General features: G+C 50.8%; 1 protein-coding gene across 1 annotated transcript in view; it reads left to right on the top strand.

Moving 5' to 3' along the window:
* Positions 1-18,477, top strand: part of LOC143768195 (C3a anaphylatoxin chemotactic receptor-like) — a 66,550-nt gene extending 48,073 nt beyond the window's left edge. The window contains exon 2 of the mRNA XM_077256886.1: positions 17,236-18,477. Within this exon, the coding sequence (XP_077113001.1) occupies positions 17,236-18,259 (1,024 nt within the window). The 3' untranslated portion in view covers positions 18,260-18,477. The remainder of the gene's footprint in view (positions 1-17,235) is intronic.
* The last annotated feature ends 7,302 nt before the right edge of the window (positions 18,478-25,779 follow it).

Here is a 25,779-nt window from a genome sequence, read left to right as displayed (position 1 = left end):
TGTTAGTAGTGTGTATGTGCAAAATTTGGGCGCTGGAAGATGCGCCTATTCTGGCACTTGGCCACTCTCTTCCCACTCCTGTGTAGCGGTGGGATATGGGGTAATGAAGGGTTAATGTCACCTTGCTATTGTAAGGCGACATTAAGCCAGATTAATAATGGAGAGGCGTCAATTATGACACCTATCCATTATTAATCAAATAGTATGAAATGGTTAATAAAACACACACACATTATTAAAAAGTATTTTAATGAAATAAAGACACATGTAGTTGTAATATTTTATTAGACTCTTAATCCACCTGAATACCCTTGTCACCTGAAACAAAGTTAAAAAAAACAAACAACAATATTCCATACCTTCCGTTGTTATGTCCCACGTTGTAAATCCATCTGAAAGGGTTAACTAATTTTACAAGCAGAAGCCTATTAATGCAGCCGCCCCTGCCTGTAAAAACCAGGGGAATGAATGGATTGCAGGGGAATGACCTGTATTTACCTTGAGTTGCGGTGATGCGCCCTCTGCTGGATGTCCTCATATGAACTCGAGCGTGGGAACTTTTCACACTGAAATTTCAGTCCTCTTGTGCGATTTTCGCGCAATTTTTTTTCGCTAGTGTGCTTGAGGCCTTAGACACAAATGCTTCTGGTCATTACTCACAGCTGTACCTTGCTCTAAAATTTCTAATTCTCTATTTAAAATATATAAAAAAGGATTCATTGTTTCAGTGCTTTTTTGCTCAAATAAAACTAAACTAAATACAATATGTATAGTCTTTATATTATCAAATACAATAAACTGAACAGAACTAACTAGAAACTAAATGGCTAAACTCAATGGAAAACAACAACCTCCTGTGGTGCGACAGTAATGGCCTTAATTACAGAACAAAATAAGGTGATTAGAGGATGTTAGCTAAAATCCTTCAGGTCATTCCACCCTTCTCTGGGTGCCAAAGGTAGAAATGTTAAATGACCCCTCTGTGGGACTTCTAGTGATAATATGGCCCAGGACACTGTAAAGCCCCCGTCTCACTAAGCGAGATCGCTAGCGAGATCGCTGCTGAGTCACAAGTTTTGTGACGCAACAGCGACCTCAGTAGCACTCTCGCTATGTGTGACACGTAGCAGCGACCAGGCCCCTGCTGTGAGATCGCTGGTCATGTCGGAATGGCCTGGACCTTTTTTTGATCGTTGAGGTCCCGCTGGGTAGCACACATCGCTGTGTTTGACACCTTACCAACGACCTCGTTGACGACTCAGACACTGAATCGTCATAACAGCTCCCATGTGACATCATTGTACAGGTCGCTACAGGTCGCTGGTGAGATGTCAAACAGTGAGATCGCAGCAGCGATCGTTGGGAAGATCTCACTGTTTGACATCTCACCAGCGACCCCATAGCGACGCAGCAACGATCCCTGACAGGTCGTATCGTTGTCAGGATCGCTTTAGCGTCGCTAAGTGAGACGGGGCCTTAACCCTGGGTATATTCTGGGTGGAGGGGTATAATCTTGCCTAGGCCACTGGAACCCCAGGTATATTCTGACCCGGAGGAGTATAATCTGGCCTAGGACACTGTAAACCCGGGTATATTCTAGGCGGGGGGGGGGGTATAATCTGGCCTAGTCCACTGTAACACCGGGTATATTCTGAGCGACGGGGTATAATCAGACCTAGGACACTGTAACCCCGGCTATATTGTGGCCCAGAGGGATATAATCTGGCCGAGGCCACTGTAACCCCGGGTATATTCTGGGCAGGGGGTATAACCTGGCTTAGGCCACTGTAACCTCTGGTATATTCTGGGCGGGGGGTATATTCTGGTTTATGCCACTGTAACCCTGGGTATATTCTGGCATGAAGGGGTATAATCTAGCCTAGGCCAATTAACCCCATGTATATTCTGGGCAGGCGGGTATAATCTGGCCTAGGCCACTGTAACCCCGGGTATATTCTGGGCGGGGGGGGGGGTATAATCTGGCCTAGGCCACTGTAACTCCGGGTATATTTTGGCCCGGAGGGGTATAATCTGGCCTAGGCCACTGTAAGCCAGGGTATATTGTGGCCCGGAGGGGTGGAATCTGGCCTAGGCCACTGTAACCCCATGTATACTCTGGGCGGGGGTATAATTTGGCCTAGGCCACTGTAACCCAGGGTATGTTCTGGGTGGGGAGTAATCTTGCCTAGGCCACTGTAACCCTGGGTATATTCTGGGCGAGGTGGTATAATCTTGCCTAGGACACTGTAACCCCATGTATATTCTGGACGGGGGGGTATATTCTGGCCTAGGCCACTGTAACCCCGGGTATATTCTGGGTGGGGGGTATAATCTGGCCTAGGACAATGTAACCCTGGGTATATTCTGGGCGGAGGGGTATAATCTGGCCTAGGCCACTGTAACCCCGGGTATATTGTGGCCCAGAGGGGTATAATCTGGCCTAGGCCACTGTAACCCCGGGTATATTCTGGGTGGGGGGGTATAATCTGGCCTAGGCCACTGTAACTCTGGGTATATTGTGGCCCGGAGGGGTATAATCTGGCCTAGGCCACTGTAACCCAGGGTATATTGTGGCCCGGAGGGGTGTAATCTGGCCTAGGCCACTGTAACCCCATGTATATTCTGGGCGGGGGTATAATCTGGCCTAGGCCACTGTAACTCAGGGTATATTTTGGACGGGGAGTAATCTTGCCTAGGCCACTGTAACCCATGTATATTCTGGGCGGGGAGGTATAATTTTGCCTAGGACACTGTAACCCTGCATATATTCTGGGCGGGAAGGGGGGGTATAATCTGGCATAGGACACTGTAACCCTGGGTATATTCTGGGCGGAGGGGTATAATCTGGCCTAGGCCACTGTAACACTGGGTATATTCAGGGCAGGGAGGTAATCTGGCCCAGGACTCTGTAACCCAGGGTATATTCTGGCCCAGAGGGGTATAATCTGGCCTAGGCCATTGTAACCCTGGGTATACTCTAGGTGGAGGGGTATAATCTGGCCTAGGCCACTGTAACCCCGAGTATATTCTGACCCGGAGGGGTATAATCTGGCCTAGGACACTGTAAACCCAAGTATATTGTGGGCGGGGGGTATAATCTGGCCTAGGCCACTGTAACTCCGGGTATATTGTGGCCCGGAGGGGTATAATCTGGCCTAGGCCACTGTAAGCCCGGGTATATTGTGGCCGGAGAGGTGTAATCTGGCCTAGGCCACTGTAACCCCATGTATATTCTGGGCGGGGAGGGGGGTATAATTTGGCCTAGGCCACTGTAACCCAGGGTATATTCTGGGCGGGGAGTAATCTTGCCTAGGCCACTGTAACCCTGGGTATATTCTGGGCGAGGTGGTATAATCTTGCCTAGGACACTGTAACCCAATGTATATTCTGGACGGGGGGGTATAATCTGGCCTAGGCCACTGTAACCCTGGGTATATTCTGGGTGGGGGGTATAATCTGGCCTAGGATAATGTAACCCTGGGTATATTCTGGGCGGAGGGGTATAATCTGGCTTAGGCCACTGTTACCCCGGGTATATTCTGGGTGGGGGGGGGTATAATCTGGTCTAGGCCACTGTAACACTGGGTACTTTCAGGGCAGGGAGGTAATCTGGCCCAGGACACTGGAACCCCAGGTATTTTCTGGCCCGGAGGGGTATAATCTGGCCTAGGCCACTGTAACCCAGGGTATATTCTGGGTGGAGGGGTATAATCTGGCCTAGGCCACTGTAACCCCGGTTATATTCTGACCCGAAGGGGTATAATCTGGCCTAGGACACTGTAAACCCAAGTATATTGTGGGCGGGGGGTATAATCTGGCCTAGTCCACTGTAACCCCCGGGTATATTCTGGGCGAGGGGGTATAATCTGGCCTAGGCCACTGTAACCCCGGGTATATTCTGGGAAGAGGGGTATAATCTGGCCTAGGCCATTTAACCCGGGTATATTCTCGGTGAGGGGTATAATCTGGTTTAGGCCACTGTAACCCCGGGTACATTCTGGCCCGGAGGGGTATAATCTGGCCTAGGCCACTGTAACTCCAGGAATATTCTGACCTGAAGTGGTATTATCTGGTCAAGGCCACTGTAACCCTGGGTATATTCTGGGCGGAGGGGTATAATATGGCCAAGGCCACTATAACCTCGGGTATATTCTAGGCGGGGGGGTATAATCTGGCCTAGGCCACTGTAACCCTTGGTATATTCCGGGGCGGGGGGTATAATATGGCCTAGGCCACTGTAACCCTGGGTATATTCTGGCCCAAAGGGGTATAATCTAGCCTATGCCACTTAACTCCGTGTATATTCTGGGCGGGATTAATCTGGCCTAGGCCACTGTAACCCCGGGTATATTCTGGCCCGGAGGGGGTATAATCTAGCCTAGGCCTCTGTAACCTCAGGTATATTCTGGGTGGTGGGCTATAATCTGGCCTAGGCTACTGTAACCCCGGGTATATTCTGGGCAGGGGGGTATAATCTGGCCTAGGCCACTGTGACCCCTGATATATTCTAGCCAGGAGGAGTATAATCTGGCCTAGGCCACTGTAACCCAGGGTATATTCTGGCCCGGAGGAGTATAATCTGGCCTAGGCCACTGTAACCTCAGGTATATTCTGGCCCGGAGGGGCACAATCTGGCCTAAGCCACTTTATCCCAGGGTATATTCTGGGCGGGGGGGTATAATCTGGCCTAGGCCACTTTAATCCCAGGTATATTCTGGGTGGGCGTGTATAATTTGGCCTAAGCCACTGTAACCCCAGCTATATTCTAGGTGGGGAGGTATAGTCTGGCCTAGGCCACTTTAATCACGGGTATATTCTGGGCGGGGGTATAATCTGGCCTAGACCACTGGAACCCTATGTATATTCTGGGCAGGGGTATAATCTGCCTAGGTCACTGTAACCCCGGGTATATTCTGGAGGGGTATAATCTGGCCTAGGCCACTTTAACCCCGAGAATATTCTGGGAGGGGGGTATAATCTGGCCTAGGCCACTGTAACCCCGGGTATATTCTGACCCGGAGGGGTATAATGTGGCCACGGACACTGTAACCCCGGGTATATTCTGGGCAGTGGGGTATAATCTGGCCTAGGCCACTTTAACCCTGGGTATATTCTGGGTGGGGGGTATAATCTGGCCTAGACCACTGTAATCCTCGTTATATTCTGGGCGGGGGTGTATTATCTGGCCTAGGCCACTGTAAGCCCGGGTATATTGTGGCCGGAGAGGTGTAATCTGGCCTAGGCCACTGTAACCCCATGTATATTCTGGGCGGGGAGGGGGGTATAATTTGGCCTAGGCCACTGTAACCCAGGGTATATTCTGGGCGGGGAGTAATCTTGCCTAGGCCACTGTAACCCTGGGTATATTCTGGGCGAGGTGGTATAATCTTGCCTAGGACACTGTAACCCAATGTATATTCTGGACGGGGGGGTATAATCTGGCCTAGGCCACTGTAACCCTGGGTATATTCTGGGTGGGGGGTATAATCTGGCCTAGGATAATGTAACCCTGGGTATATTCTGGGCGGAGGGGTATAATCTGGCTTAGGCCACTGTTACCCCGGGTATATTCTGGGTGGGGGGGGGTATAATCTGGTCTAGGCCACTGTAACACTGGGTACTTTCAGGGCAGGGAGGTAATCTGGCCCAGGACACTGGAACCCCAGGTATTTTCTGGCCCGGAGGGGTATAATCTGGCCTAGGCCACTGTAACCCAGGGTATATTCTGGGTGGAGGGGTATAATCTGGCCTAGGCCACTGTAACCCCGGTTATATTCTGACCCGAAGGGGTATAATCTGGCCTAGGACACTGTAAACCCAAGTATATTGTGGGCGGGGGGTATAATCTGGCCTAGTCCACTGTAACCCCCGGGTATATTCTGGGCGAGGGGGTATAATCTGGCCTAGGCCACTGTAACCCCGGGTATATTCTGGGAAGAGGGGTATAATCTGGCCTAGGCCATTTAACCCGGGTATATTCTCGGTGAGGGGTATAATCTGGTTTAGGCCACTGTAACCCCGGGTACATTCTGGCCCGGAGGGGTATAATCTGGCCTAGGCCACTGTAACTCCAGGAATATTCTGACCTGAAGTGGTATTATCTGGTCAAGGCCACTGTAACCCTGGGTATATTCTGGGCGGAGGGGTATAATATGGCCAAGGCCACTATAACCTCGGGTATATTCTAGGCGGGGGGGTATAATCTGGCCTAGGCCACTGTAACCCTTGGTATATTCCGGGGCGGGGGGTATAATATGGCCTAGGCCACTGTAACCCTGGGTATATTCTGGCCCAAAGGGGTATAATCTAGCCTATGCCACTTAACTCCGTGTATATTCTGGGCGGGATTAATCTGGCCTAGGCCACTGTAACCCCGGGTATATTCTGGCCCGGAGGGGGTATAATCTAGCCTAGGCCTCTGTAACCTCAGGTATATTCTGGGTGGTGGGCTATAATCTGGCCTAGGCTACTGTAACCCCGGGTATATTCTGGGCAGGGGGGTATAATCTGGCCTAGGCCACTGTGACCCCTGATATATTCTAGCCAGGAGGAGTATAATCTGGCCTAGGCCACTGTAACCCAGGGTATATTCTGGCCCGGAGGAGTATAATCTGGCCTAGGCCACTGTAACCTCAGGTATATTCTGGCCCGGAGGGGCACAATCTGGCCTAAGCCACTTTATCCCAGGGTATATTCTGGGCGGGGGGGTATAATCTGGCCTAGGCCACTTTAATCCCAGGTATATTCTGGGTGGGCGTGTATAATTTGGCCTAAGCCACTGTAACCCCAGCTATATTCTAGGTGGGGAGGTATAGTCTGGCCTAGGCCACTTTAATCACGGGTATATTCTGGGCGGGGGTATAATCTGGCCTAGACCACTGGAACCCTATGTATATTCTGGGCAGGGGTATAATCTGCCTAGGTCACTGTAACCCCGGGTATATTCTGGAGGGGTATAATCTGGCCTAGGCCACTTTAACCCCGAGAATATTCTGGGAGGGGGGTATAATCTGGCCTAGGCCACTGTAACCCCGGGTATATTCTGACCCGGAGGGGTATAATGTGGCCACGGACACTGTAACCCCGGGTATATTCTGGGCAGTGGGGTATAATCTGGCCTAGGCCACTTTAACCCTGGGTATATTCTGGGTGGGGGGTATAATCTGGCCTAGACCACTGTAATCCTCGTTATATTCTGGGCGGGGGTGTATTATCTGGCCTAGACCACTGTAACCCTGGGTATATTCTGGGCGGAGAGGTATAATATGGCCAAGGCCACTATAACCTCGGGTATATTCTGGGCAGTGGGGTATAATCTGGCCTAGGCCACTTTAACCCTGGGTATATTCTGGGTGGGGGGTATAATCTGGCCTAGACCACTGTAATCCTCGTTATATTCTGGGCGGGGGTGTATTATCTGGCCTAGACCACTGTAACCCTGGGTATATTCTGGGCGGAGGGGTATAATATGGCCAAGGCCACTATAACCTTGGGTATATTCTAGGCGGGGGGGGTATAATCTGGCCTAGGCCACTGTAACCCTGGGTATATTCCGGGGCGGGGGGTATAATATGGCCTATGCCACTGTAACCCTGGGTATACTCTGGCCCAAAGGGGTATAATCTAGCCTATGCCACTTAACTCCGTGTATATTCTGGGCGGGATTAATATGGCCTAGGCCACTGTAACCCCGGGTATATTCTGGCCCGGAGGGGGTATAATCTAGCCTAGGCCTCTGTAACCTCAGGTATATTCTGGGTGGTGGGCTATAATCTGGCCTAGGCTACTGTAACCCCGGGTATATTCTGGGCAGGGGGGTATAATCTGGCCTAGGCCACTGTGACCCCTGATATATTCTAGCCAGGAGGAGTATAATCTGGCCTAGGCCACTGTAACCCAGGGTATATTCTGGCCCGGAGGAGTATAATCTGGCCTAGGCCACTGTAACCTCAGGTATATTCTGGCCCGGAGGGGCACAATCTGGCCTAAGCCACTTTATCCCAGGGTATATTCTGGGCGGGGGGGTATAATCTGGCCTAGGCCACTTTAATCCCAGGAATATTCTGGGTGGGGGTGTATAATTTGGCCTAAGCCACTGTAACCCCAGCTATATTCTAGGTGGGGAGGTGTAGTCTGGCCTAGGCCACTTTAATCACGGGTATATTCTGGGCGGGGGTATAATCTGGCCTAGACCACTGGAACCCTATGTATATTCTGGGCAGGGGTATAATCTGCCTAGGTCACTGTAACCCCGGGTATATTCTGGAGGGGTATAATCTGGCCTAGGCCACTTTAACCCCGAGAATATTCTGGGAGGGGGGTATAATCTGGCCTAGGCCACTGTAACCCCGGGTATATTCTGACCCGGAGGGGTATAATGTGGCCACGGACACTGTAACCCCGGGTATATTCTGGGCAGTGGGGTATAATCTGGCCTAGGCCACTTTAACCCTGGGTATATTCTGGGTGGGGGGTATAATCTGGCCTAGACCACTGTAATCCTCGTTATATTCTGGGCGGGGGTGTATTATCTGGCCTAGACCACTGTAACTCCGGGTATATTCTGGCCCAGAGGAGTGTAATCTGGCCTAAGCCACTGTAACCCCGGGTATATTCTTGGCGAGGGGTATAATCTGGTATAAGCCACTGGAGCCCTGGGTATATTCTGTCCCGGAGGGGTATAATCTAGGCGAGGCAACTTAACCCCATGTATATTCTGGGCGGGCAGGTACAATCTGGCCTAGACAACTGTAACTCCGGGTATATTCTGGGCGGGGGTATAATCTGGCCAAGGCCACTGTAAACTTGGATATATTCTGGCCCAGAGGAGTATAATCTGGCCTAATCCACTGTAACCCTGGGTATATTCTGGGCGGGGGGGTATAACTTGGCCTAGGCCACTGTAACCCCATGTATATTCTGGGCAGGGGTATAATCTGCCTAGGTCACTGTAGTCCCGGGTATATTCTGGAAGGGTATAATCTGGCCTAGGCCACTTTAACTCCGGGAATATTCTGGGAGGGGCGTATAATCTGGCCTAGGCCACTGTAACGCCGAGTATATTCTGACCCAGAGGGGTATAATCTGGCCTCGGACACTGTATATTCTGGGTAGTGGGGTATAATCTCGCCTAGGCCACTTTAACCCCGGGTATATTCTAGGTGGGGGGTATAATCTGGCCTAGGCCACTGTAACCCTGGGTATATTCTGGGCGGGGGTGTATATTCTGGCCTAGACCACTGTAACTCCGGGTATATTCTGGCCCGGAGGAGTATAATCTGGCCTAGGCCACTGTAACCCTGGGTATATTCTGGGCGAGGGGTATAATCTGGTCTAGGCCACTGGAGCCCTAGGTATATTCTGTCCCGGAGGGGTATAATCTAGCCGAGGCAACTTAACCCAATGTATATTCTGGGCGGGCAGGTACAATCTGGCCTAGACCACTGTAACCCCGAGTATACTCTGGGCGGGGGGGTATGATCTGGCCTAGGCCACTTTAACCCAGGGTATATTCTGGGCAGAGGGAGTACAATCTAGCCTACGCCACTGAAAACTTGGATATATTTTGGCCCAGAGGGGTATAACCTGGCCTAGGCCACTGTAACCCAGAGTATATTTTGGGCGGGGGGGGTATAATCTGGCCTAGGCTTCTGTCATCTTGGATATATTCTGGCCCAGAAGTATAATCTGGCCTAGTCCACTGTAACCCTGGGTATATTCTGGGCAGGGGGGTATAGTCTGGCCTAGTCCACTGTAACCCCATGTATATTCTGGGCAGAGGTATAATCTGCCTAGGTCACTGTAACCCCGGGTATATTCTGGAAGGGTATAATCTGGCCTAGGCCACTTTAACCCTGGGTATATTCTGGGTGGGGGGTATTATCTGGCCTAGGCCACTGTAACCCTGGGTATATTCTGGGCGGGGGTGTATATTCTGGCCTAGACCACTGTAACTCCGGGTATATTCTGGCCCGGAGGGGTATAATCTGGCCTAGGCCACTGTAACCCTAGGTATATTCTGGGCGAGGGGTATAATCTGGTCTAGGCCACTGGAGCCCTGGGTATATTCTGTCCCGGAGGAGTATAATCTAGCCTAGGCAACTTAACCCCATGTATATTCTGGGCGGGCAGGTACAATCTGGCCTAGACCACTGTAACCCTGGGTATATTTTGGGTGGGGGGTATAATCTGGCCTAGACCACTTTAACCCCGGGTATATTCTGGGCAGGGGGAGTACAATCTGGCCTACGCCACTGTAAACTTGGATATATTTTGGCCCAGAGGGGTATAACCTGGCCTAGGCTACTGTAACCCCGAGTATATTTTGGGCGGGGGAAGGGGGGGTATAATCTGGCCTAGGCCACTGTAAACTTGGATATATTCTGGCCCAGAGGAGTATAATCTGGCCTAGCCCACTGTAACCCTGGGTATGTTCTGGGCGGGGGGTATAATCTGGCCTAGGACACTGTAACTCCGGGTATATTCTGGGCAGGGGGTATAATCTGGCCTAGGCCACTGTAACCCAGGGTATATTCTGGGAGGGGGGGGTAATTCTGGCCTAGGCCACTGTAACCCAGGGTATATTCTGGAAGGGGGGTATAATCTGGCCTAGGCGACTGTAAACTTGGATATATTCTGGCCCAGAGGAGTATAATCTGGCCTAGGCCAATGTAACCCTGTGTATATTCTGGGTGGGGGGGTATAATCTGGCCTTGGACACTGTAACACTGGGTATATTCTGGGCAGGGGGTAATCTGGCTTAGGCCACTGTAACCCCGGGTATATTCTGGGCAGGGGGATATAATCTGGCCTACGCCACTGTAACCCTGGGTATATTCTTGGAGGGGGGGTTTAATCTGGCCTAGGCCACTGTAACCCCGGGTATTTTCTGGGCGGGGGGTATAATCTGGCGTGGGCCACTCTAACCCCGGGTATATTCTGGGTGGGAGGGTATAATCTGGCCTAGGACACTGTAATCCTGGGTATATTCTGGGCAGGGGGTATAATCTGGCCTAGGCCACTGTAACCACGGGAATATTCTGGGCAGGGGGTATAATCTTGCCTAGGCCACTGTCACCCCAGGTATATTCTGGGTAGGGGGGTATAATTTACCTAGGCCACTGTAACCCTGGGTATATTCTGTACCGAAGGGGTATAATCTAGCCTAGGCCACTTAACACCGCGTATATTCTGGGTGGGCGGGTATAATCTGGCCTAGGCCACTGTAACCCCGGGTATATTGTGGCCCGGAGGGGTATAATCTGGCCTAGGCCACTGTAACCCTGGATATATTCTGGGCGGGAGGGTATAATCTGGCCTAGGCCACTGTAACCCCGGGTATATTGTGGCCCGGAGAGGAATAATATGGCCTAGGCAACTGTAACCCCGGGTATATTCTGGGCAGGGGGGTATAATTTACCTAGGCCACTGTAACCCTGGGTATATTCTGTACCGAAGGGGTATAATCTAGCCTAGGCAACTTAACACCGCGTATATTCTGGGTGGGCGGGTATAATCTGGCCTAGGCCACTGTAACCCTGGGTATATTGTGGCACGGATGGGAATAATATGGCCTAGGCCACTGTAACCCCGGGTATATTCTGGGCAGGGGGTATAATCTGGCCTAGGCCACTGTAACCCCGGGTATATTGTGGCCCGGAGGGGTATAATCTGGCCTAGGCCACTGTAACCCCAGGTATGTTGTGGCCCGGAGGGGTATATTCTGGCCTAGGCCACTGTAACCCGGGTATATTCTGGGCGGGGGGGGGGGGGGGTTATAATCATGCCTAGGCCACTGTACCCCTGGGTATATTCTAGGCCAGATTATACTCCTCCTGGCCCGAATATACCCGGGGTCACAGTGGCCTAGGCCAGATTATACCCCCCTACCCAGAATATACCCGGGGTTAGAGTAGACTAGGCCAGATTATAGCCCACCACCCGGAATATACCAGGGGTTACAGAGGCCTAGGCCAGATTATACCCCTCCGGGCAAGAATATAACCGGGGTTACAGTGACCAAGGCCAGATAAATCCCGCCCAGAATATACACGGAGTTAAGTGGCATAGGCTAGATTATACCCCTTTGGGCCAGAATATACCCAGGATTACAATGGCCTAGGCCTTATTATACCCCCCGCCCAGAATATACCCAGGGTTACAGTGGCCTAGGCCAGATTATACCCCTCCAGGCCACAATATACCCGGGGTTACAGTGGCCTAGGCCAGATTATACCCCCGCCCAGAATATACACAGGGTTACAGTGGTCTAGGCCAGATTATACCCCCCGCCCAGAATATACCCAGGGTTACAGTGGCCTAGACCAGATTATACCTCTCCCGGCCAGAAAATACACGGGGTTACAGTGGCCTAGGCCAGATTATACCCCCCTCCCAGAATATACCCTGGGTTACAGTGGACTAGGCCAGAATATATCCAAGTTTACAGTGGCCTAGGCCAGATTATACCCCTCCCGCCCAAAATATACTTGGGGTTACAGTGGCCTAGTCCAGGTTATACCCCTCTGGGCCAAAATATATCCAAGTTTACAGTGGCGTAGGCTAGATTGTACTCCCCCTGCCCTGAATATACCCGGGGATAAAGTGGCCTAGGCCAGATTATACCCCCCCCCGCCCAGAATATACAAGGGGTTAAGTTGCCTAGGCTAGATTATACCCCTCCGGGACAGAATGTACCAAGGGCTCCAGTGGCCTAGGCCAGATTATACTCCTCCGGGCCAGAATATACCCGGAGTTACAGTGGTCTAGGCCAGATTATACACCCCCGCCTGGAATATACCCAGGGTTACAGTGGCCTTGGAAAGATTATACCCCCCACCCAGAATATACCCAGGGTTAAAGTGGCCTAGGCCAGATTATACCCCATTGCCCAGAATATACCCGGGGTTACAGTGTCCTTGGCCAGATTATACCCCTCCGGGTCAGAACATACCCGGGGTTACAGTGGCCTAGGCCAGATTATACCCCCTTCCCAGAATATTCTCGGGGTTAAAGTGGCCTAGGCCAGATTATACCCCTCCAGAATATACCCGGGGTTACAGTGACCTAGGCAGATTATACCCCTGCCCCGAATATACATGGGGTTCCAGTGGTCTAGGCCAGATTATACCCCCGCCCAGAATATACCTGGGGTTACAGTGGCCTAGGCCAGACAATACCTCCCCACTCAGAATATACCTGGGGTTAAAGTGGCTTAGGCCAGATTATACACCCCCACCCAGAATATACCAGAGAAAATCAAGTGGCTTAGGCCAGATTATACCCCTCCGGGCCAGAATATACCTAAGATTACAGTGGCCTAGGCCAGATTATAGCCCACCGGCCAGAATATACACAGGGTTACAATGGCCTGGGCCAGATTATACTCCTCTGGGCCAAAATATACCCTAGGTTACAGTGGCCTAGGCCAGATTATACTCCTCCTGGCCCGAATATACCCTGGGTCACAGTGGCCTAGGCCAGATTATACCCCCCTACCCAGAATATACCCTGCGTTACAGTAGCCTAGGCCAGATTATAGCCCACCACCCAGAATATAACCAGGGGTTACAGTGGCCTAGGCCAGATTATACCCCCCCCACCCAGAATATACCCAGGGTTAAAGTGGCCTAGGCCAGATTATACCCTCACTGCCCAGAATATACCCGGGGTTACAGTGTCCGTGGCCAGATTATACCCCTCCGGGTTAGAATATACCCGGGGTTACAGTGGCCTAGGCCAGATTATACCCCCTCCCAGAATATTCCCGGTGTTAAAGTGGCCTAGGCCAGATTATACCCCTCCAGAATAAACCCGGGGTTACAGTGACCTAGCCAGATTATACCCCTGCCCCGAATATACATGGGGTTCCAGTGGCCTAGGCCAGTTTATACCCCCACCCAGAATATACCCAGGATTAAAGTGGCCTAGGCCAGATTATGGCCTAGGCCATATTATACCCCCCCCCCCCCCGCCCAGAATATTTGCCACTAGGCACTTGAGGGCACGTGCCTAGGGCGAGAACAAGGGGGGCGGCACCTGAGCAAGGTTTTTTTTTTAATACGAGTCCTGTATTAAACACGTGGTGCTGGTGCCGATTCTCCCTACTCCCCCTGCTGAGACACAGTGATGCCCCTGCTCACAGCCTCACTGGTGCTCGGTCGGAATGTGACTGTGACTGACTGCTGAGGTGGAGCTGCGGCGCCCTGTGTCCCGACCCTGGGTCGTATCCTAGACTCACATTGCTGGCCTGGAGGACTCGCAGACAGTAGAGCAGTACATACACAGTAAGTAATGTACACTGTCTCTGTCTGTAATGATCTCCCTCCTTGCTCTTGCCCGTGTGCTGCCTGCTGCACGGCTCTGTCTGTGACTCACCTCACGGTCCTCACCCCTTCCCTTCCCTCACATTCCTCAGCCTCATTTCTGCCTGTAGTGCCTGAGGCTGGAGGAACCATGAAAACACAGTCAGCAGCCCTTAATGTTTTATGTTGGATCTTTCCTCCCGGCAGACGGACCCAGAGAGTGAGTGGTGGGGGTGGGGTATAATACAAACACCCCCACTCACTCTATCTGGGTCCTGGGAGCAAACATTGCCAGTGCTGGTGTGTGTGTGTGGCTGTATCGTATCTGTGTCTGTGTGCACGCGTGAGCTGAGCTGTATGTATATGTGTCTGTGCGGTGCTGTGGGTGTGTGTGCGGAGCTGTATGTGTGTGGGGCTGTATGTATGTGTGTGTGCGTGCGCGCAGAGCTGTGTGTGTGTGTGTGCGGGCAGTGGAGCTGTATGTGTGTGTGTGTGTGTGCAGAGCTGTGTGTGTGCGCAGAGCTGTGTGTGTGTGGAGCTGTATGTGTGTGTGGGGCTGTATGTGTGTGTGTGGAGCTGTAGGTGTGGCGGCGCTGTATGTGTGTGTGTATGTGCAGAGCTGTATGTGTGTGAGCGGAGCTGTATGTGTGTGTGCATGGAGCTGTATGTATGTGTGTGTCTGTGGGGTGCTGTGTGTGTGGGGCTGTATGTGTGTGTGTGCATGCGCGCAGAGCTGTATGTGTGTGGGGCTGTATGTGTGTGCGGAGCTGTGTGTGTGCAGAGCTGTGTGTGTGTGCGGGCAGCGGAGCTCTATGTGTGTGTGTGCGCAGAGCTGTGTGTGTGGGGCTGTGTGTGTGTGCGGAGCTGTGTGTGTTAGTGTGCAGAGCTGTGTGTGTGCGGCACTGTATGTGTGTGTGTATGTGCGGTGCTGTATGTGTGTGCAGAGCTGTGTGTGCGGCGCTGTATGTGTGTGTGTATGTGTGGAGCTGTATGTGTGTGTGCGGAGCGGAGCTGTGTGTGTGCGTGGAGCTGTATGTGTGTGTCTGTGGGGTGCTGTGTGTGTGTGTGTTCGGAGCGGTATGTGTGTGGGGCTGTATGTGTATGTGTGTGTGCGGGCAGCAGAGCTGTATGTGTGCGTGCGCACAGAGCTGTGTGTGTGTGTGCAGAGCTGTATGTGTGTGTGGGGCTGTATGTGTGTGCGGAGCTGTGTGTGCAAAAAACTGCCGGATCTGCCACGAATGGTAAAAATCGCTGATGTGAAAGTAGCCTAAGTCACAGCCGACAGTGTCTGCATTAGTCATACTCACCAATGGGGGAGGCAGCATGAAAAGTGCCGAGGGCAGCATAAACTCTAAATACGGCCCTGCCCCAGGTATATTCTGGGCAGGGGGTATAATCTGGCCTAGGCCACTGTATCCCCGGGTATACTCTGGGCAGGGGGTATAATTTAGCCTAGGCCACTGTAACCCTGAGTATATTCTGGGCGGGGAGTATAATCTGGCCTAGGCCACTGTAATCCCGGGTACATTCTGGGCGCGGGGGTATAATCTGGCTGGTTACACCAGGATCCATCTCTAGTCCCAACTGTGCCAGGTACAGCGGACAGTCCTGGATTTGGGTCTACGCCGGGCAGTCTCAGGCGTCTGCTGAATGTCCCTCACTGCCAGCGCCGCTCTGACAACTCTTCCTCCTGCAGGGGAGAAAGAAATGGGAAATGGGCATAAATTGGGGTGTGGTCAGGGGCGTTGCCAGAATGTTCATGGTCCATCCCTCTACCTGGGAGGTATCTGGATGTACCGCCATATCTATCTATATAATAGTCTAAGGGGTACTTCAGTCTGTTTGTCTGTCTTTCTGTCTGTCTGTAACGGAAATCTCGCATCACTGATTGGTCACGGCCAGCAGGCCGTGACCAATCAGCGACAGGCTTAGTCCTGCCGCGAATTGGCACCTCCCTACTCTCCTCAAGTCAGTGCCCCCTCCCTACTCCCCTCCAGTCAGTGCCAGTGTGTTGCCCCATCCCGGACCAACTTTTTACTATTGACGCTGTCTATGCAGCATCAATAGTAAAAAGATATAATGTTAAAAATAATTAAAAAATAAAAAATTGTGCTATTCTCACCTTCCGACGTCCACCGATGCGCATGATGCGGCCGCCAGCTTCTGTTCCCAGAGATGCATTGCGAAATTACCCAGATGACTTAGCGGTCTCGCGAGACCGCTAAGTCATCTGGGTAATTTCGCAATGCATCTCTGGGAACAGAAGCTGGTGGCCTCATAGCGCGCATCGGGACAGCTTTGTTGGACTCCAGAGGGTGAGTATATAACTATTTTTTATTTTAATTATTTTTTTTTAACAGGGATATGGTGCCCACATTGCTATATACTACGTGGGCTGTGCTATATACTGTGTGGGATGTGTTATATACTGCGTGGCCTGTGTTATATACTACTTGACTATGCTATATACTTCGTGGCTGTGCTATATACTACGTGGCTGTGCTATATACTACGTGGGCTGTGCAATATACGTTCGCTGTGCTATATACTACGTGGCTGTTATATACTACGTGGCTGTGCTACATACTACATGGGCTGTGCTATATACTGCGTGGGCTGTGCTATATACTACGTGGCTGTGTTATATACTACGTGGCTGTGTTATATACTACATGGCTGTGCTATAAACTACAAGGCTGTGCTATATACTACATGGCTGTGCTAAGGACGACGTACGTACATACATTCATATTCTCGAATACCCAATGAGTTAGAATCGGGCCACCATCCAGTGTATTACAGATTAGTCTTATTACCTTCCTACAGTGTGACCCCACTGTGATGTCAGCCCCATCCTCCAGGTACAAGGGAGAAACTGATGAAACTATAAACTCTTCATTTCCCTAATGTCTGCCCTGTTCTGTCTCCTCAGGTCACCTGACAAATACGACAAGAGAGAATATTATTATTATAATGAGATTCTACAGAAGACGTCCATTCCATTATACAGCATTGTTTTTGCTCTCGGGATTATTGGAAATGGATTAGTCATCTGGATTTCCGGATTCAGGATGAAGAACACAATCAGTGCCGTGTGGTTCCTCCACCTCGCCATCGCGGACTTCCTGTGCTGCTCATCTCTCCCCCTGAGAATTGCTGACTGGGCTGAATATTTCTCATACGGCACAAATTCTTCACATTGTATAGTCAACTTTGTTCTGTTTAATGTGAACATGAGCGCCAGTGTTCTCCTCCTGACGGCCATGAGTATTGACCGCTGGGTGTCCGTCATGTGGCCATTCTGGGCCAAAGTCCATAGATCTCGTAACCTGGTGAGAATCAGTGCAGCAATCATCTGGGGGCTGAGCGTCACTGTGGCAGGTGCACTGTATTACGTGTATACAATCCATGTAGGTTCTCTAAGTGAATGGTGTATACATTATTATTCCAGATATCCTTATAACCCAGAGTTACGTCGGACCATTCACCTGATCAGATTGGTTATAATGTGTGTGATCCCGTTTCTTGTCATCGTCACCTCTTATGTCACCATTTTTTACAAACTTAGAAAAAGTAAGAGATCCCAGAGATCTCAGAGATCCTCCAGGATCATCACCGCTGTTATATCGTGTTTCTTCATCTGCTGGTTTCCGTATTACATCTGCCCACTAATATACTGGCATTATACAGATTACAGAGCATCCGATTATACAGATTACATGACATTCTATTATTGGCATCGCATGACATTCCATATAGTACCCACTATCGTTACCAGCCTGGCTTGTCTGAACAGCTGCCTGAATCCGATCATTTATGTGTTCCTGACAGCGGATTTCCAACACGGTTTCCTCAGCTCCATCCCCTCCAGGCTGGAAAGAGCCTTCGGTGACCATCCTAATGACCTGAGCAGAGAGCGAGGAGACACAGGAGACACTCGCCCTGCTGCTGTGTAATGGATATTCCTGGGATCTCCTCTATGTCACACCTCTTAACCCCTTGGAGACTGGGACATTTTTCCAGTTTTCTTCCTTTTTCCTTTCCAAAAATCATAAAACATTATTTTCCCATGAAGGACTGATTGTTGCAGGCTGAAAAGTAATAATGAAAGTCTCCCTTCATGTTACCACATAATGTGCAGAAAAATGGGAGAGAAATAATCCCAAGTGAAGTGAAGTGGAAATTGTAATTCCACCATAAAAATAAAGTGACCCAGTGGAACAAATCAATTAACCCCTTCACCACCTTGGGTGTTTCTGTTTTTTGCGCCCATAACTTTGTTATTTTTCCATTGAGTATGGCCGTGTGAGGGCTGTTTTTTTGCGGGACGAGTTGCACTTTTGATTGACGCCATTGGTTTTGCCATATAATGTACTGAAAAAATGGGAAAAAAATCAAACTGCAGCGAAATTGCAAAAAAAGGGATAATTCCACAATTGTTTTTTTTTTTACGATGTTCACCAAATGCTAACACTGACTTGCCATGATGATTCTCCAGGTCAGTATGAGAATGCAGATACCAAACATGTACACAAGGTCGGACTGGCCCACCGGAACATTCTCCAGTGGGCCCAGGCACTGACATCTGCTGGCATACAGGGCCGGCAGCTGCTGAGGGCCCCCGCTGCCTCAGTGGCCACAGCCAGTGGTGTGTCACTAATAACGGCACACCACACAGCTGCTATGGGCCTGTCAGGGGGTCTGCCCAGCACCAGCAGTGGGGGAGCAGCGGGTGACAGGAGTCAGGAGCCGGCTGCTGGCTAAAGCTTGTGCCCGCTGCTAAAGAGAAATGAGCTCATGGGCGTGGAGAGCAGTGAATATTCATTTCACTTTAATAGCCGGCAATGTCGGGTTAGAATGTGAGAGTGAGGGGGAGGGGCCATCTCCCAGCACAGTTTAGATGGTGCGGGGGTCAGGAAGATGTCTGCAGCCCTCTCTGTGTCCCCTCCTACTCATCATGGCTGCTCCTAAACCACTGCCCTGGGATCTACACAAGTGAATCAGCAGGACCTGCTAAGTATACATATATATGTGTATCTGTGTGTACATGTGCAGTATACAGTGTGTGTATGTGTGTATATAGTATGTGTGTACCTATATACAGTATATAGCATGATTGGGTATATCTGCGGTGTGTAAATATATATATACAGTTCTGCTCAAAAGTTTACATACCCTGGCAGAATTTCTGCTTTCTTGGCCTTTTTTTCAGAGAATATGAATGATAACACCAAAACTTTACCTCCACTCATGGTTAGTGGTTGGGTGAAGCCATTTATTGTCAAACTACTGTGTTTTCTCTTTATAAATCATAATGACAACCCAAAACATCCAAATGACCCTGATCAAAAGTTCACATACCCCATTTGTTATTACCGTGTATTCCCCCTCTAACATCATTGACAGCTTGAAGTTCTGTATATGCATGTACATACAGTATACAGTGTGTGTATTTATTATATATGTATACTGCATGTGCGCAGTATATTGTGTAAATATATATGTATAAACCATATATGTATGTGAGCATACTGTATATAAACTGAATGTTTCTGTGTGTATATACTTTATATATGTGTCTGTATACGGTATATACAGTATACAGTGTATGTTTCTATATGTATAAAGTATGTATTATGTGTACATGTACAGTGTATATCTGTGTATATGTGCTGCATATATAGTTCTGTAATTGTAGAGTCGCCATAATAGGGATCAGCAGTAAATGTCTAATGCCTGTGCTTTACATTAGGGCCTGTTTACACTGTCTTTACTGCGCCCGGTGGGTTCTGCCTAAATCCTGTATAGAGCCATAGATTGCAATGACAGGAATGGAGTTCACATGAATTCCACAAGATTTTTTTTTTTTTTCTGAACGTGTCCGTCTGTCCCAACAGCTACAGAAAAGTGGACACTAGAAGAAAAACACAAACTGAGACTCTAAGAAAATACATCAGACGGTCAATTTCAGAAAAAAAGAAACAAATGGAATTAATTTATGTGAATCCTATTTTAGGGGGATTCAGGCAGAGCCCCCGGATACACTGAAGAAGCTCAGTGTGAACAGGGCCTGATATACTATTGTGTGGAATAGTGCAGTCTACACTATACCACGCTGTCCCAGTGCAGCAGCCAGACACGGACACAGGCCAGACACAGACACCGGCCAGACACGTACACCGACCAGACACGGACGCCAGCCAGACACGTACACCGACCAGACATGGACGCCGGCCAGACATGGACACCGACCTGACACGGACACCGACCAGACACAGACACCGGCCAGACACAGACACCAGCCAGATACGGACAGCGGCCAGACACGGACACCAGCCAGACATGGACAGAGGCCAGATACGGACAGCGGCCAGACACGGACACCGGCCAGACACGGACACCTTCCAGACACGGGCACCGGCCAGATACGGACAGCTGCCAGACACGGACACTGGCCAGACACGGACACCGGCCAGACACAGACACTGGCCAGACACGGACAGCGGCCAGATATGGACAGCAGCCAGACACGGACACCGGCCAGATACGGACACCGGCCAGATACGGACACCGACCAGACACGGACACCGGCCAGATATGGACAGTGGCCAGACACGGACACCGACCAGACATGGACACCGGCCAGACACGGACACCGGCCAGACACGGACACCGGCCAGACACAGACACGGCCAGACACAGACACGGACAGACACCGGCCAGACACGGACAGGGGCCAGACACAGACAGGGATGCAGGCCAGAAACAGACACCGGCCAGACATGGACAGGGGCCTGACACAGACACCGGCCAGACACGGACACCGGCCAGACACGGACAGGGGCCAGACACGGACACGGACGCGGCCAGACACGGACACAGGCCAGACACGGACAGGGGCCAGAAACAGATACTGGTCAGACATGGAAAGGGGCCAGACACAGATACCTGCCAGACACTGACAGGGGCCAGACACAGACAGGGGCCAGACACGGACACCGACCAGACACGGACGCCGGCCAGACACGGACGCCGGCCAGACACGGGTAGCGGCCAGACACGGACAGGGGCCAGACACAGACACTGGCCAGACATGGACAGGGGCCAGACACAGACACCGGCCAGAAACGGACACCGGCCAGAAGACACTTTTTTATAAATCTGTTGCTGTGGTCTTTCAGCGTTTGTTTCCCTAGTCAAATGAATGGGAAACAAAACTACAAGTGAAAAGGCTGCAGAAAAAGCAGAATATTTCCTGCCAACACTGTAGATTGATCCGCAGCAAAAATGGTGCATGTGAACAGTGTCTACAGAGGTTTTCTGAGAATGTAAAAATAATTAGCATGAAATGATAAATCCCCCGTGGCTCCAGCACTGATGCTCTGGGGGGTCTCTGCCAGTCTTAGCACTGGGCTGCAGGGGTCTTGTGGCTCTGGGGGTCTCTGCCAGTCTCAGCACTGGGCTGCAGGGGTCTTGTGGCTTCGGGGTCTCTGCCAGTCTTAGCACGGGCTGCAGTGGTCTTGTGGCTCCGGGGGTCTCTGCCAGTCTCAGCACTGGGCCGCAGTGGTCTTGTGGCTTCGGGGGTCTCTGTCAGTCTTAGCACTGGGCTGCAGTGGTCTTGTGGCTCCAGGGGTCTACGCCAGTCTTAGCACTGGGCTACAATCATCTTTTGGCTGTGCAGCGCCCCAGAGTCCTGGTCGTTGCAGTACTGTGGCTCCGCCACTATGGGGAGCCATGGTGCGTCCGATGGCACTGAAGGAGTTCATCTGATCAGGTATCACAGACACCAATACATTTCACAGCTGGGCCTCCGGGGGGAGCTAAGGGTTCTATTCATTAGGCCACTCCCCACCATAGTGGGTAAACTGGGGGTCAGGCAGGAAGTTAGATCAGAAAGCTGACTGGGTTGGAACCAGGCAACACCTTGTGGCAGAGGGTGTTGTGGGGGAAGATACAGTAGGGTCTCTGTCAGGGGTGGGATCCTGACAGAGGCTTGGCAACTTGAACGAACGTAACGGGACCGCGCCTGCTCCGGGTAGCGGCGGTACCCAAGGAAGGACTAGAAGCGAGATAGATTGTGCTGAGTGAGAAACGAGATCAAGCAAAAGGAGAAATACCAGTAGGGGTCGTGCTGTAAGACCGGAGCAACACCCTACTGAGGCGCAATACCGGTGGCCGGAACGCCGAGGGAGTATCATAACATTCAGCTTCAAGCAATACTCTAAACAGCGGCAGGACAGTCAGTCTAAGGCGGGCTGTCTAACTCAAATCACCTATGCAGTCTTGGGGGGCAACTTGTGGAGAGGGGCGACTCTAGGGTCCCGGAAGAGCTCCGAGCCTACCCGTCAAACGGGTGCCGTCCCAACCAGAACATCAGGGAGGGACGGAGGATTAGAAGAACATCATTTAATCGAGTTGTGAGGGAACTTAAGAAACAGACACAACAGTTGTGGGGGACTTTCCGTAAGCACAGCAGGGAAGGACCACAACACATAGCGCTAGAAGGAAGGCACCGATTTCCACCTGTGAGGAGAACTCTGGAGGTGCCATTGGACCGGCCGGACTTGCGCAGCCTGGTGAACCGTATTCCGGACTGAGGACCCAGAGATCATCAGTAAAGAGGTAAAGAGACTGCAACCTGGTGTCCTCGTTATTTACTGCACCGCACCACTACAGCCTCACCCCCATCTACATCATCCACACCTATTATTCCCTGTGCGCCCCACGGCAGGGTCACGGACCGGGGCCTAGCCGCCGTGACAACCCCAGAGCAGAGACTTCAGAGGCCCGGTACCGGGTACCCCTCGGCCCTGCGGCGGTGGGGGCGCTACAAACTTGGCGTCACGAACAGGATCTACTTAAGCCTGAAGAATCAGGTCATGTGTGCCTTGGAACTGTGATTTACTGTACTTGGACTGTACTTTATTGCAAAGACTGTGGATTGTCACTTGCCGCCAAAAGTTCGCGCCAAAACCGCCGCCATTACAGCGCTAAGGAGAGCGCAGGAGAAGAAGAAGGGCGTGGAAGTGGGCGTGAACAAGCTGAAGAGCGCGAAAGACAATGGCCGCCCAGTCTAAGTATCTCGGCCCCTTGAGGACGTGTCCGTCAGCAGCCGAGATCCGCCTCCTGATCCTCAATGGTGGGCAGAGACAGAGAAAACGAAACCGCCCACGAAGGAGAGAGCGGGAAAAGGACCAGGAAGAAGAACTCAGTGACATGGAGAACGCCATGGCCAGCCGCCCGGAGCCGGAGCGTGGGGTCGGAGCCGAGGACTCCCCCAGCTACCCGGAGAGGCACCACAGCCAGACCTCCACAGTTGACGCTGACCTACTGCAGACCGGAGCGGACGAACTGATCCACCAACTCCTGCGGACACAGCTGAGCACTGAAGCCGGGTGGAAGAAGACCATCATCGGGAGCCTCGCCAGACGTCTGTCGGCAGCCTCGTCTGGTCCGGAGCAAGAAGGAAGTTACAGCGCTCCAAAGCCAAAAAGCAAGGCTCTGCCGGAAAGTGAGATGCTGCAAACGGAGATGACAACGCCGCAGCGCCAGGCCCTGCAACCAGCGTTCCAGATCCCAGCGGAGGCAGAGCAGACCGGCACCGGAGGGACCGCATCTGAAGCAGGTATGAAGGACGACCCTGCCCTGACGACCGATACCACTCCAGTGACTGCTAGTGCCAAAGCTGCTGACCCCGTTCCAGTGACTGATCTTGCAGCAGCCGCTACCTCTGCTGCAGCAGATGCCCATACTCAAGCTGCGCAGACCTCCATCGCTGCGCATGATTTAACCGTACATGAAAGACGGATTAACGGCGTTTGTCCAGCACTGGGTGTAACCCTGGACCTCACTTTTCCCAGGCCAAGAGGGGTTAAGTGCCAGGTGCAGCCCTGGAAGCCGTCCAACTAAACCTCGGAAACCTGAAACTGTACATAGTTAACTGTTTGTTTCCCTGCTTTTTGCTACTTTAAACCCGACCTGGGTTATTCTTAAAGGGATCCCTTTGTTTACCCGGGATCCCTTCTTCTGCTTTTTGTTTTGTTTCCTGTTTATTCATCACTGAAAGAACTGCTGGATCATGAACAATGCATGATACAAACTCTTTGTAAATAGTTGCACCTTCTTAAAGGTGCTCCTTAATGGTTTTACTTAAAGAAGGACTCTTTGTGAAGATACCACACTGGAACCTTTGTTGAGTACGGACTGGTAGCCTGAGAAGGCGTGCTACCTCATAGAGACTTAGTCCCCTCTTAAAGGGGATGTTCATTTGTCGCACTTAAACGATGATGTTGCTTTAAGATAGGTAGCAATAATGTTTGACGAAAGAAAATGATGATAATGTTTACATGAGTAAGTTATATGTGTTCAACTAGTTAATTGTGAAGAAATGCTGATGATGTTCTCTGAGAAGAAAAAGGTGAAAGATAGAAGAAGGATGCAGTGGGCCCGTAGGGATAGATGCGGTGTCCAGCATGCATGATAGAGAGAAAGATAATGAGAAGGCTTAATGTTCGATAGAAAATGTTTTAATAATGCTGATAGATAGTTAGGATAGAAGGTAAACCCTGAGTCCTTATAGGAGTCATGTAGAAATGGCTCAGTGCTCTTAACCCGAAAATAATGTTATGTTCTATACTGTGTATAGTAGTTGAAAAGGCAGTAGGCCCTGGCTGAACGGGGCGGTCCTGTAACTGAAAGGAGAGGCAGTAGGTCTGGTGCCGATAGGACAGGCGGTCCTGCAGATTTAAAGAAGGAGAATGAGAAAGTTAAATTACCTTATAATTAGTGTTGAGCATTCCGATACCGCAAGTATCGGGTATCGGCCGATACTTGCGGTATCGGAATTCCGATACCGGATTCCGATACTTGCCGCGTATCGGATACCGGAATCGGAAGTTCCCAGATTCAAAATGCACAAATTCAGCCAATGAGAATGATTCCAAGTGTGGGCACATCCTGTTTAGCATGGAGGGCATGAAACTACTGGCAAGGCTGTGATTGGCTGCTGAAATGATGTCATGATGCAGTTTAAAAGTCGCTGGCGCCATTTTGCGATCACTCTGCTGTGAATTCAGTTAGTGACAGGACGCTGTTTGCTGACTGAGGGCCAGTTTAGAGATAGCGATTTGCTTCTTTGTGCTTTCCAAAGGCTAATTTAGCAACCGCTGTGTTCACCTACTATTCACCTTGCTTTTGCCTTGTAGCGCTGTTTTCACAGCGATCTGCAAGGTCTGTGTGTGTGTGTGTGTGAGTGCAGCCCACTCTCTAGTCTGAGTGCAGCCACATAGGCCATCCATAGTTGGTTGTATTCAGTTCAGGGAGGGTGGTTCATTGCCTCATACTGTTCTTTTTTTTTTTTTTTTTTCCAAGTAGTGTAGTCTGCTGCTAATTTATTCAAAAAAATCCTATTAGTGTCTTTCCACCCGTCTCCAGCTAATTTGTGGAAAAACACTACATAGGATAAAGTAGAGGAGGG

Source organism: Ranitomeya variabilis, chromosome 4 (genome assembly GCF_051348905.1).
Source record: "Ranitomeya variabilis isolate aRanVar5 chromosome 4, aRanVar5.hap1, whole genome shotgun sequence".
NCBI lineage: Eukaryota > Metazoa > Chordata > Amphibia > Anura > Dendrobatidae > Ranitomeya > Ranitomeya variabilis.
This window is presented reverse-complemented; position numbering and strand designations above follow the sequence as displayed.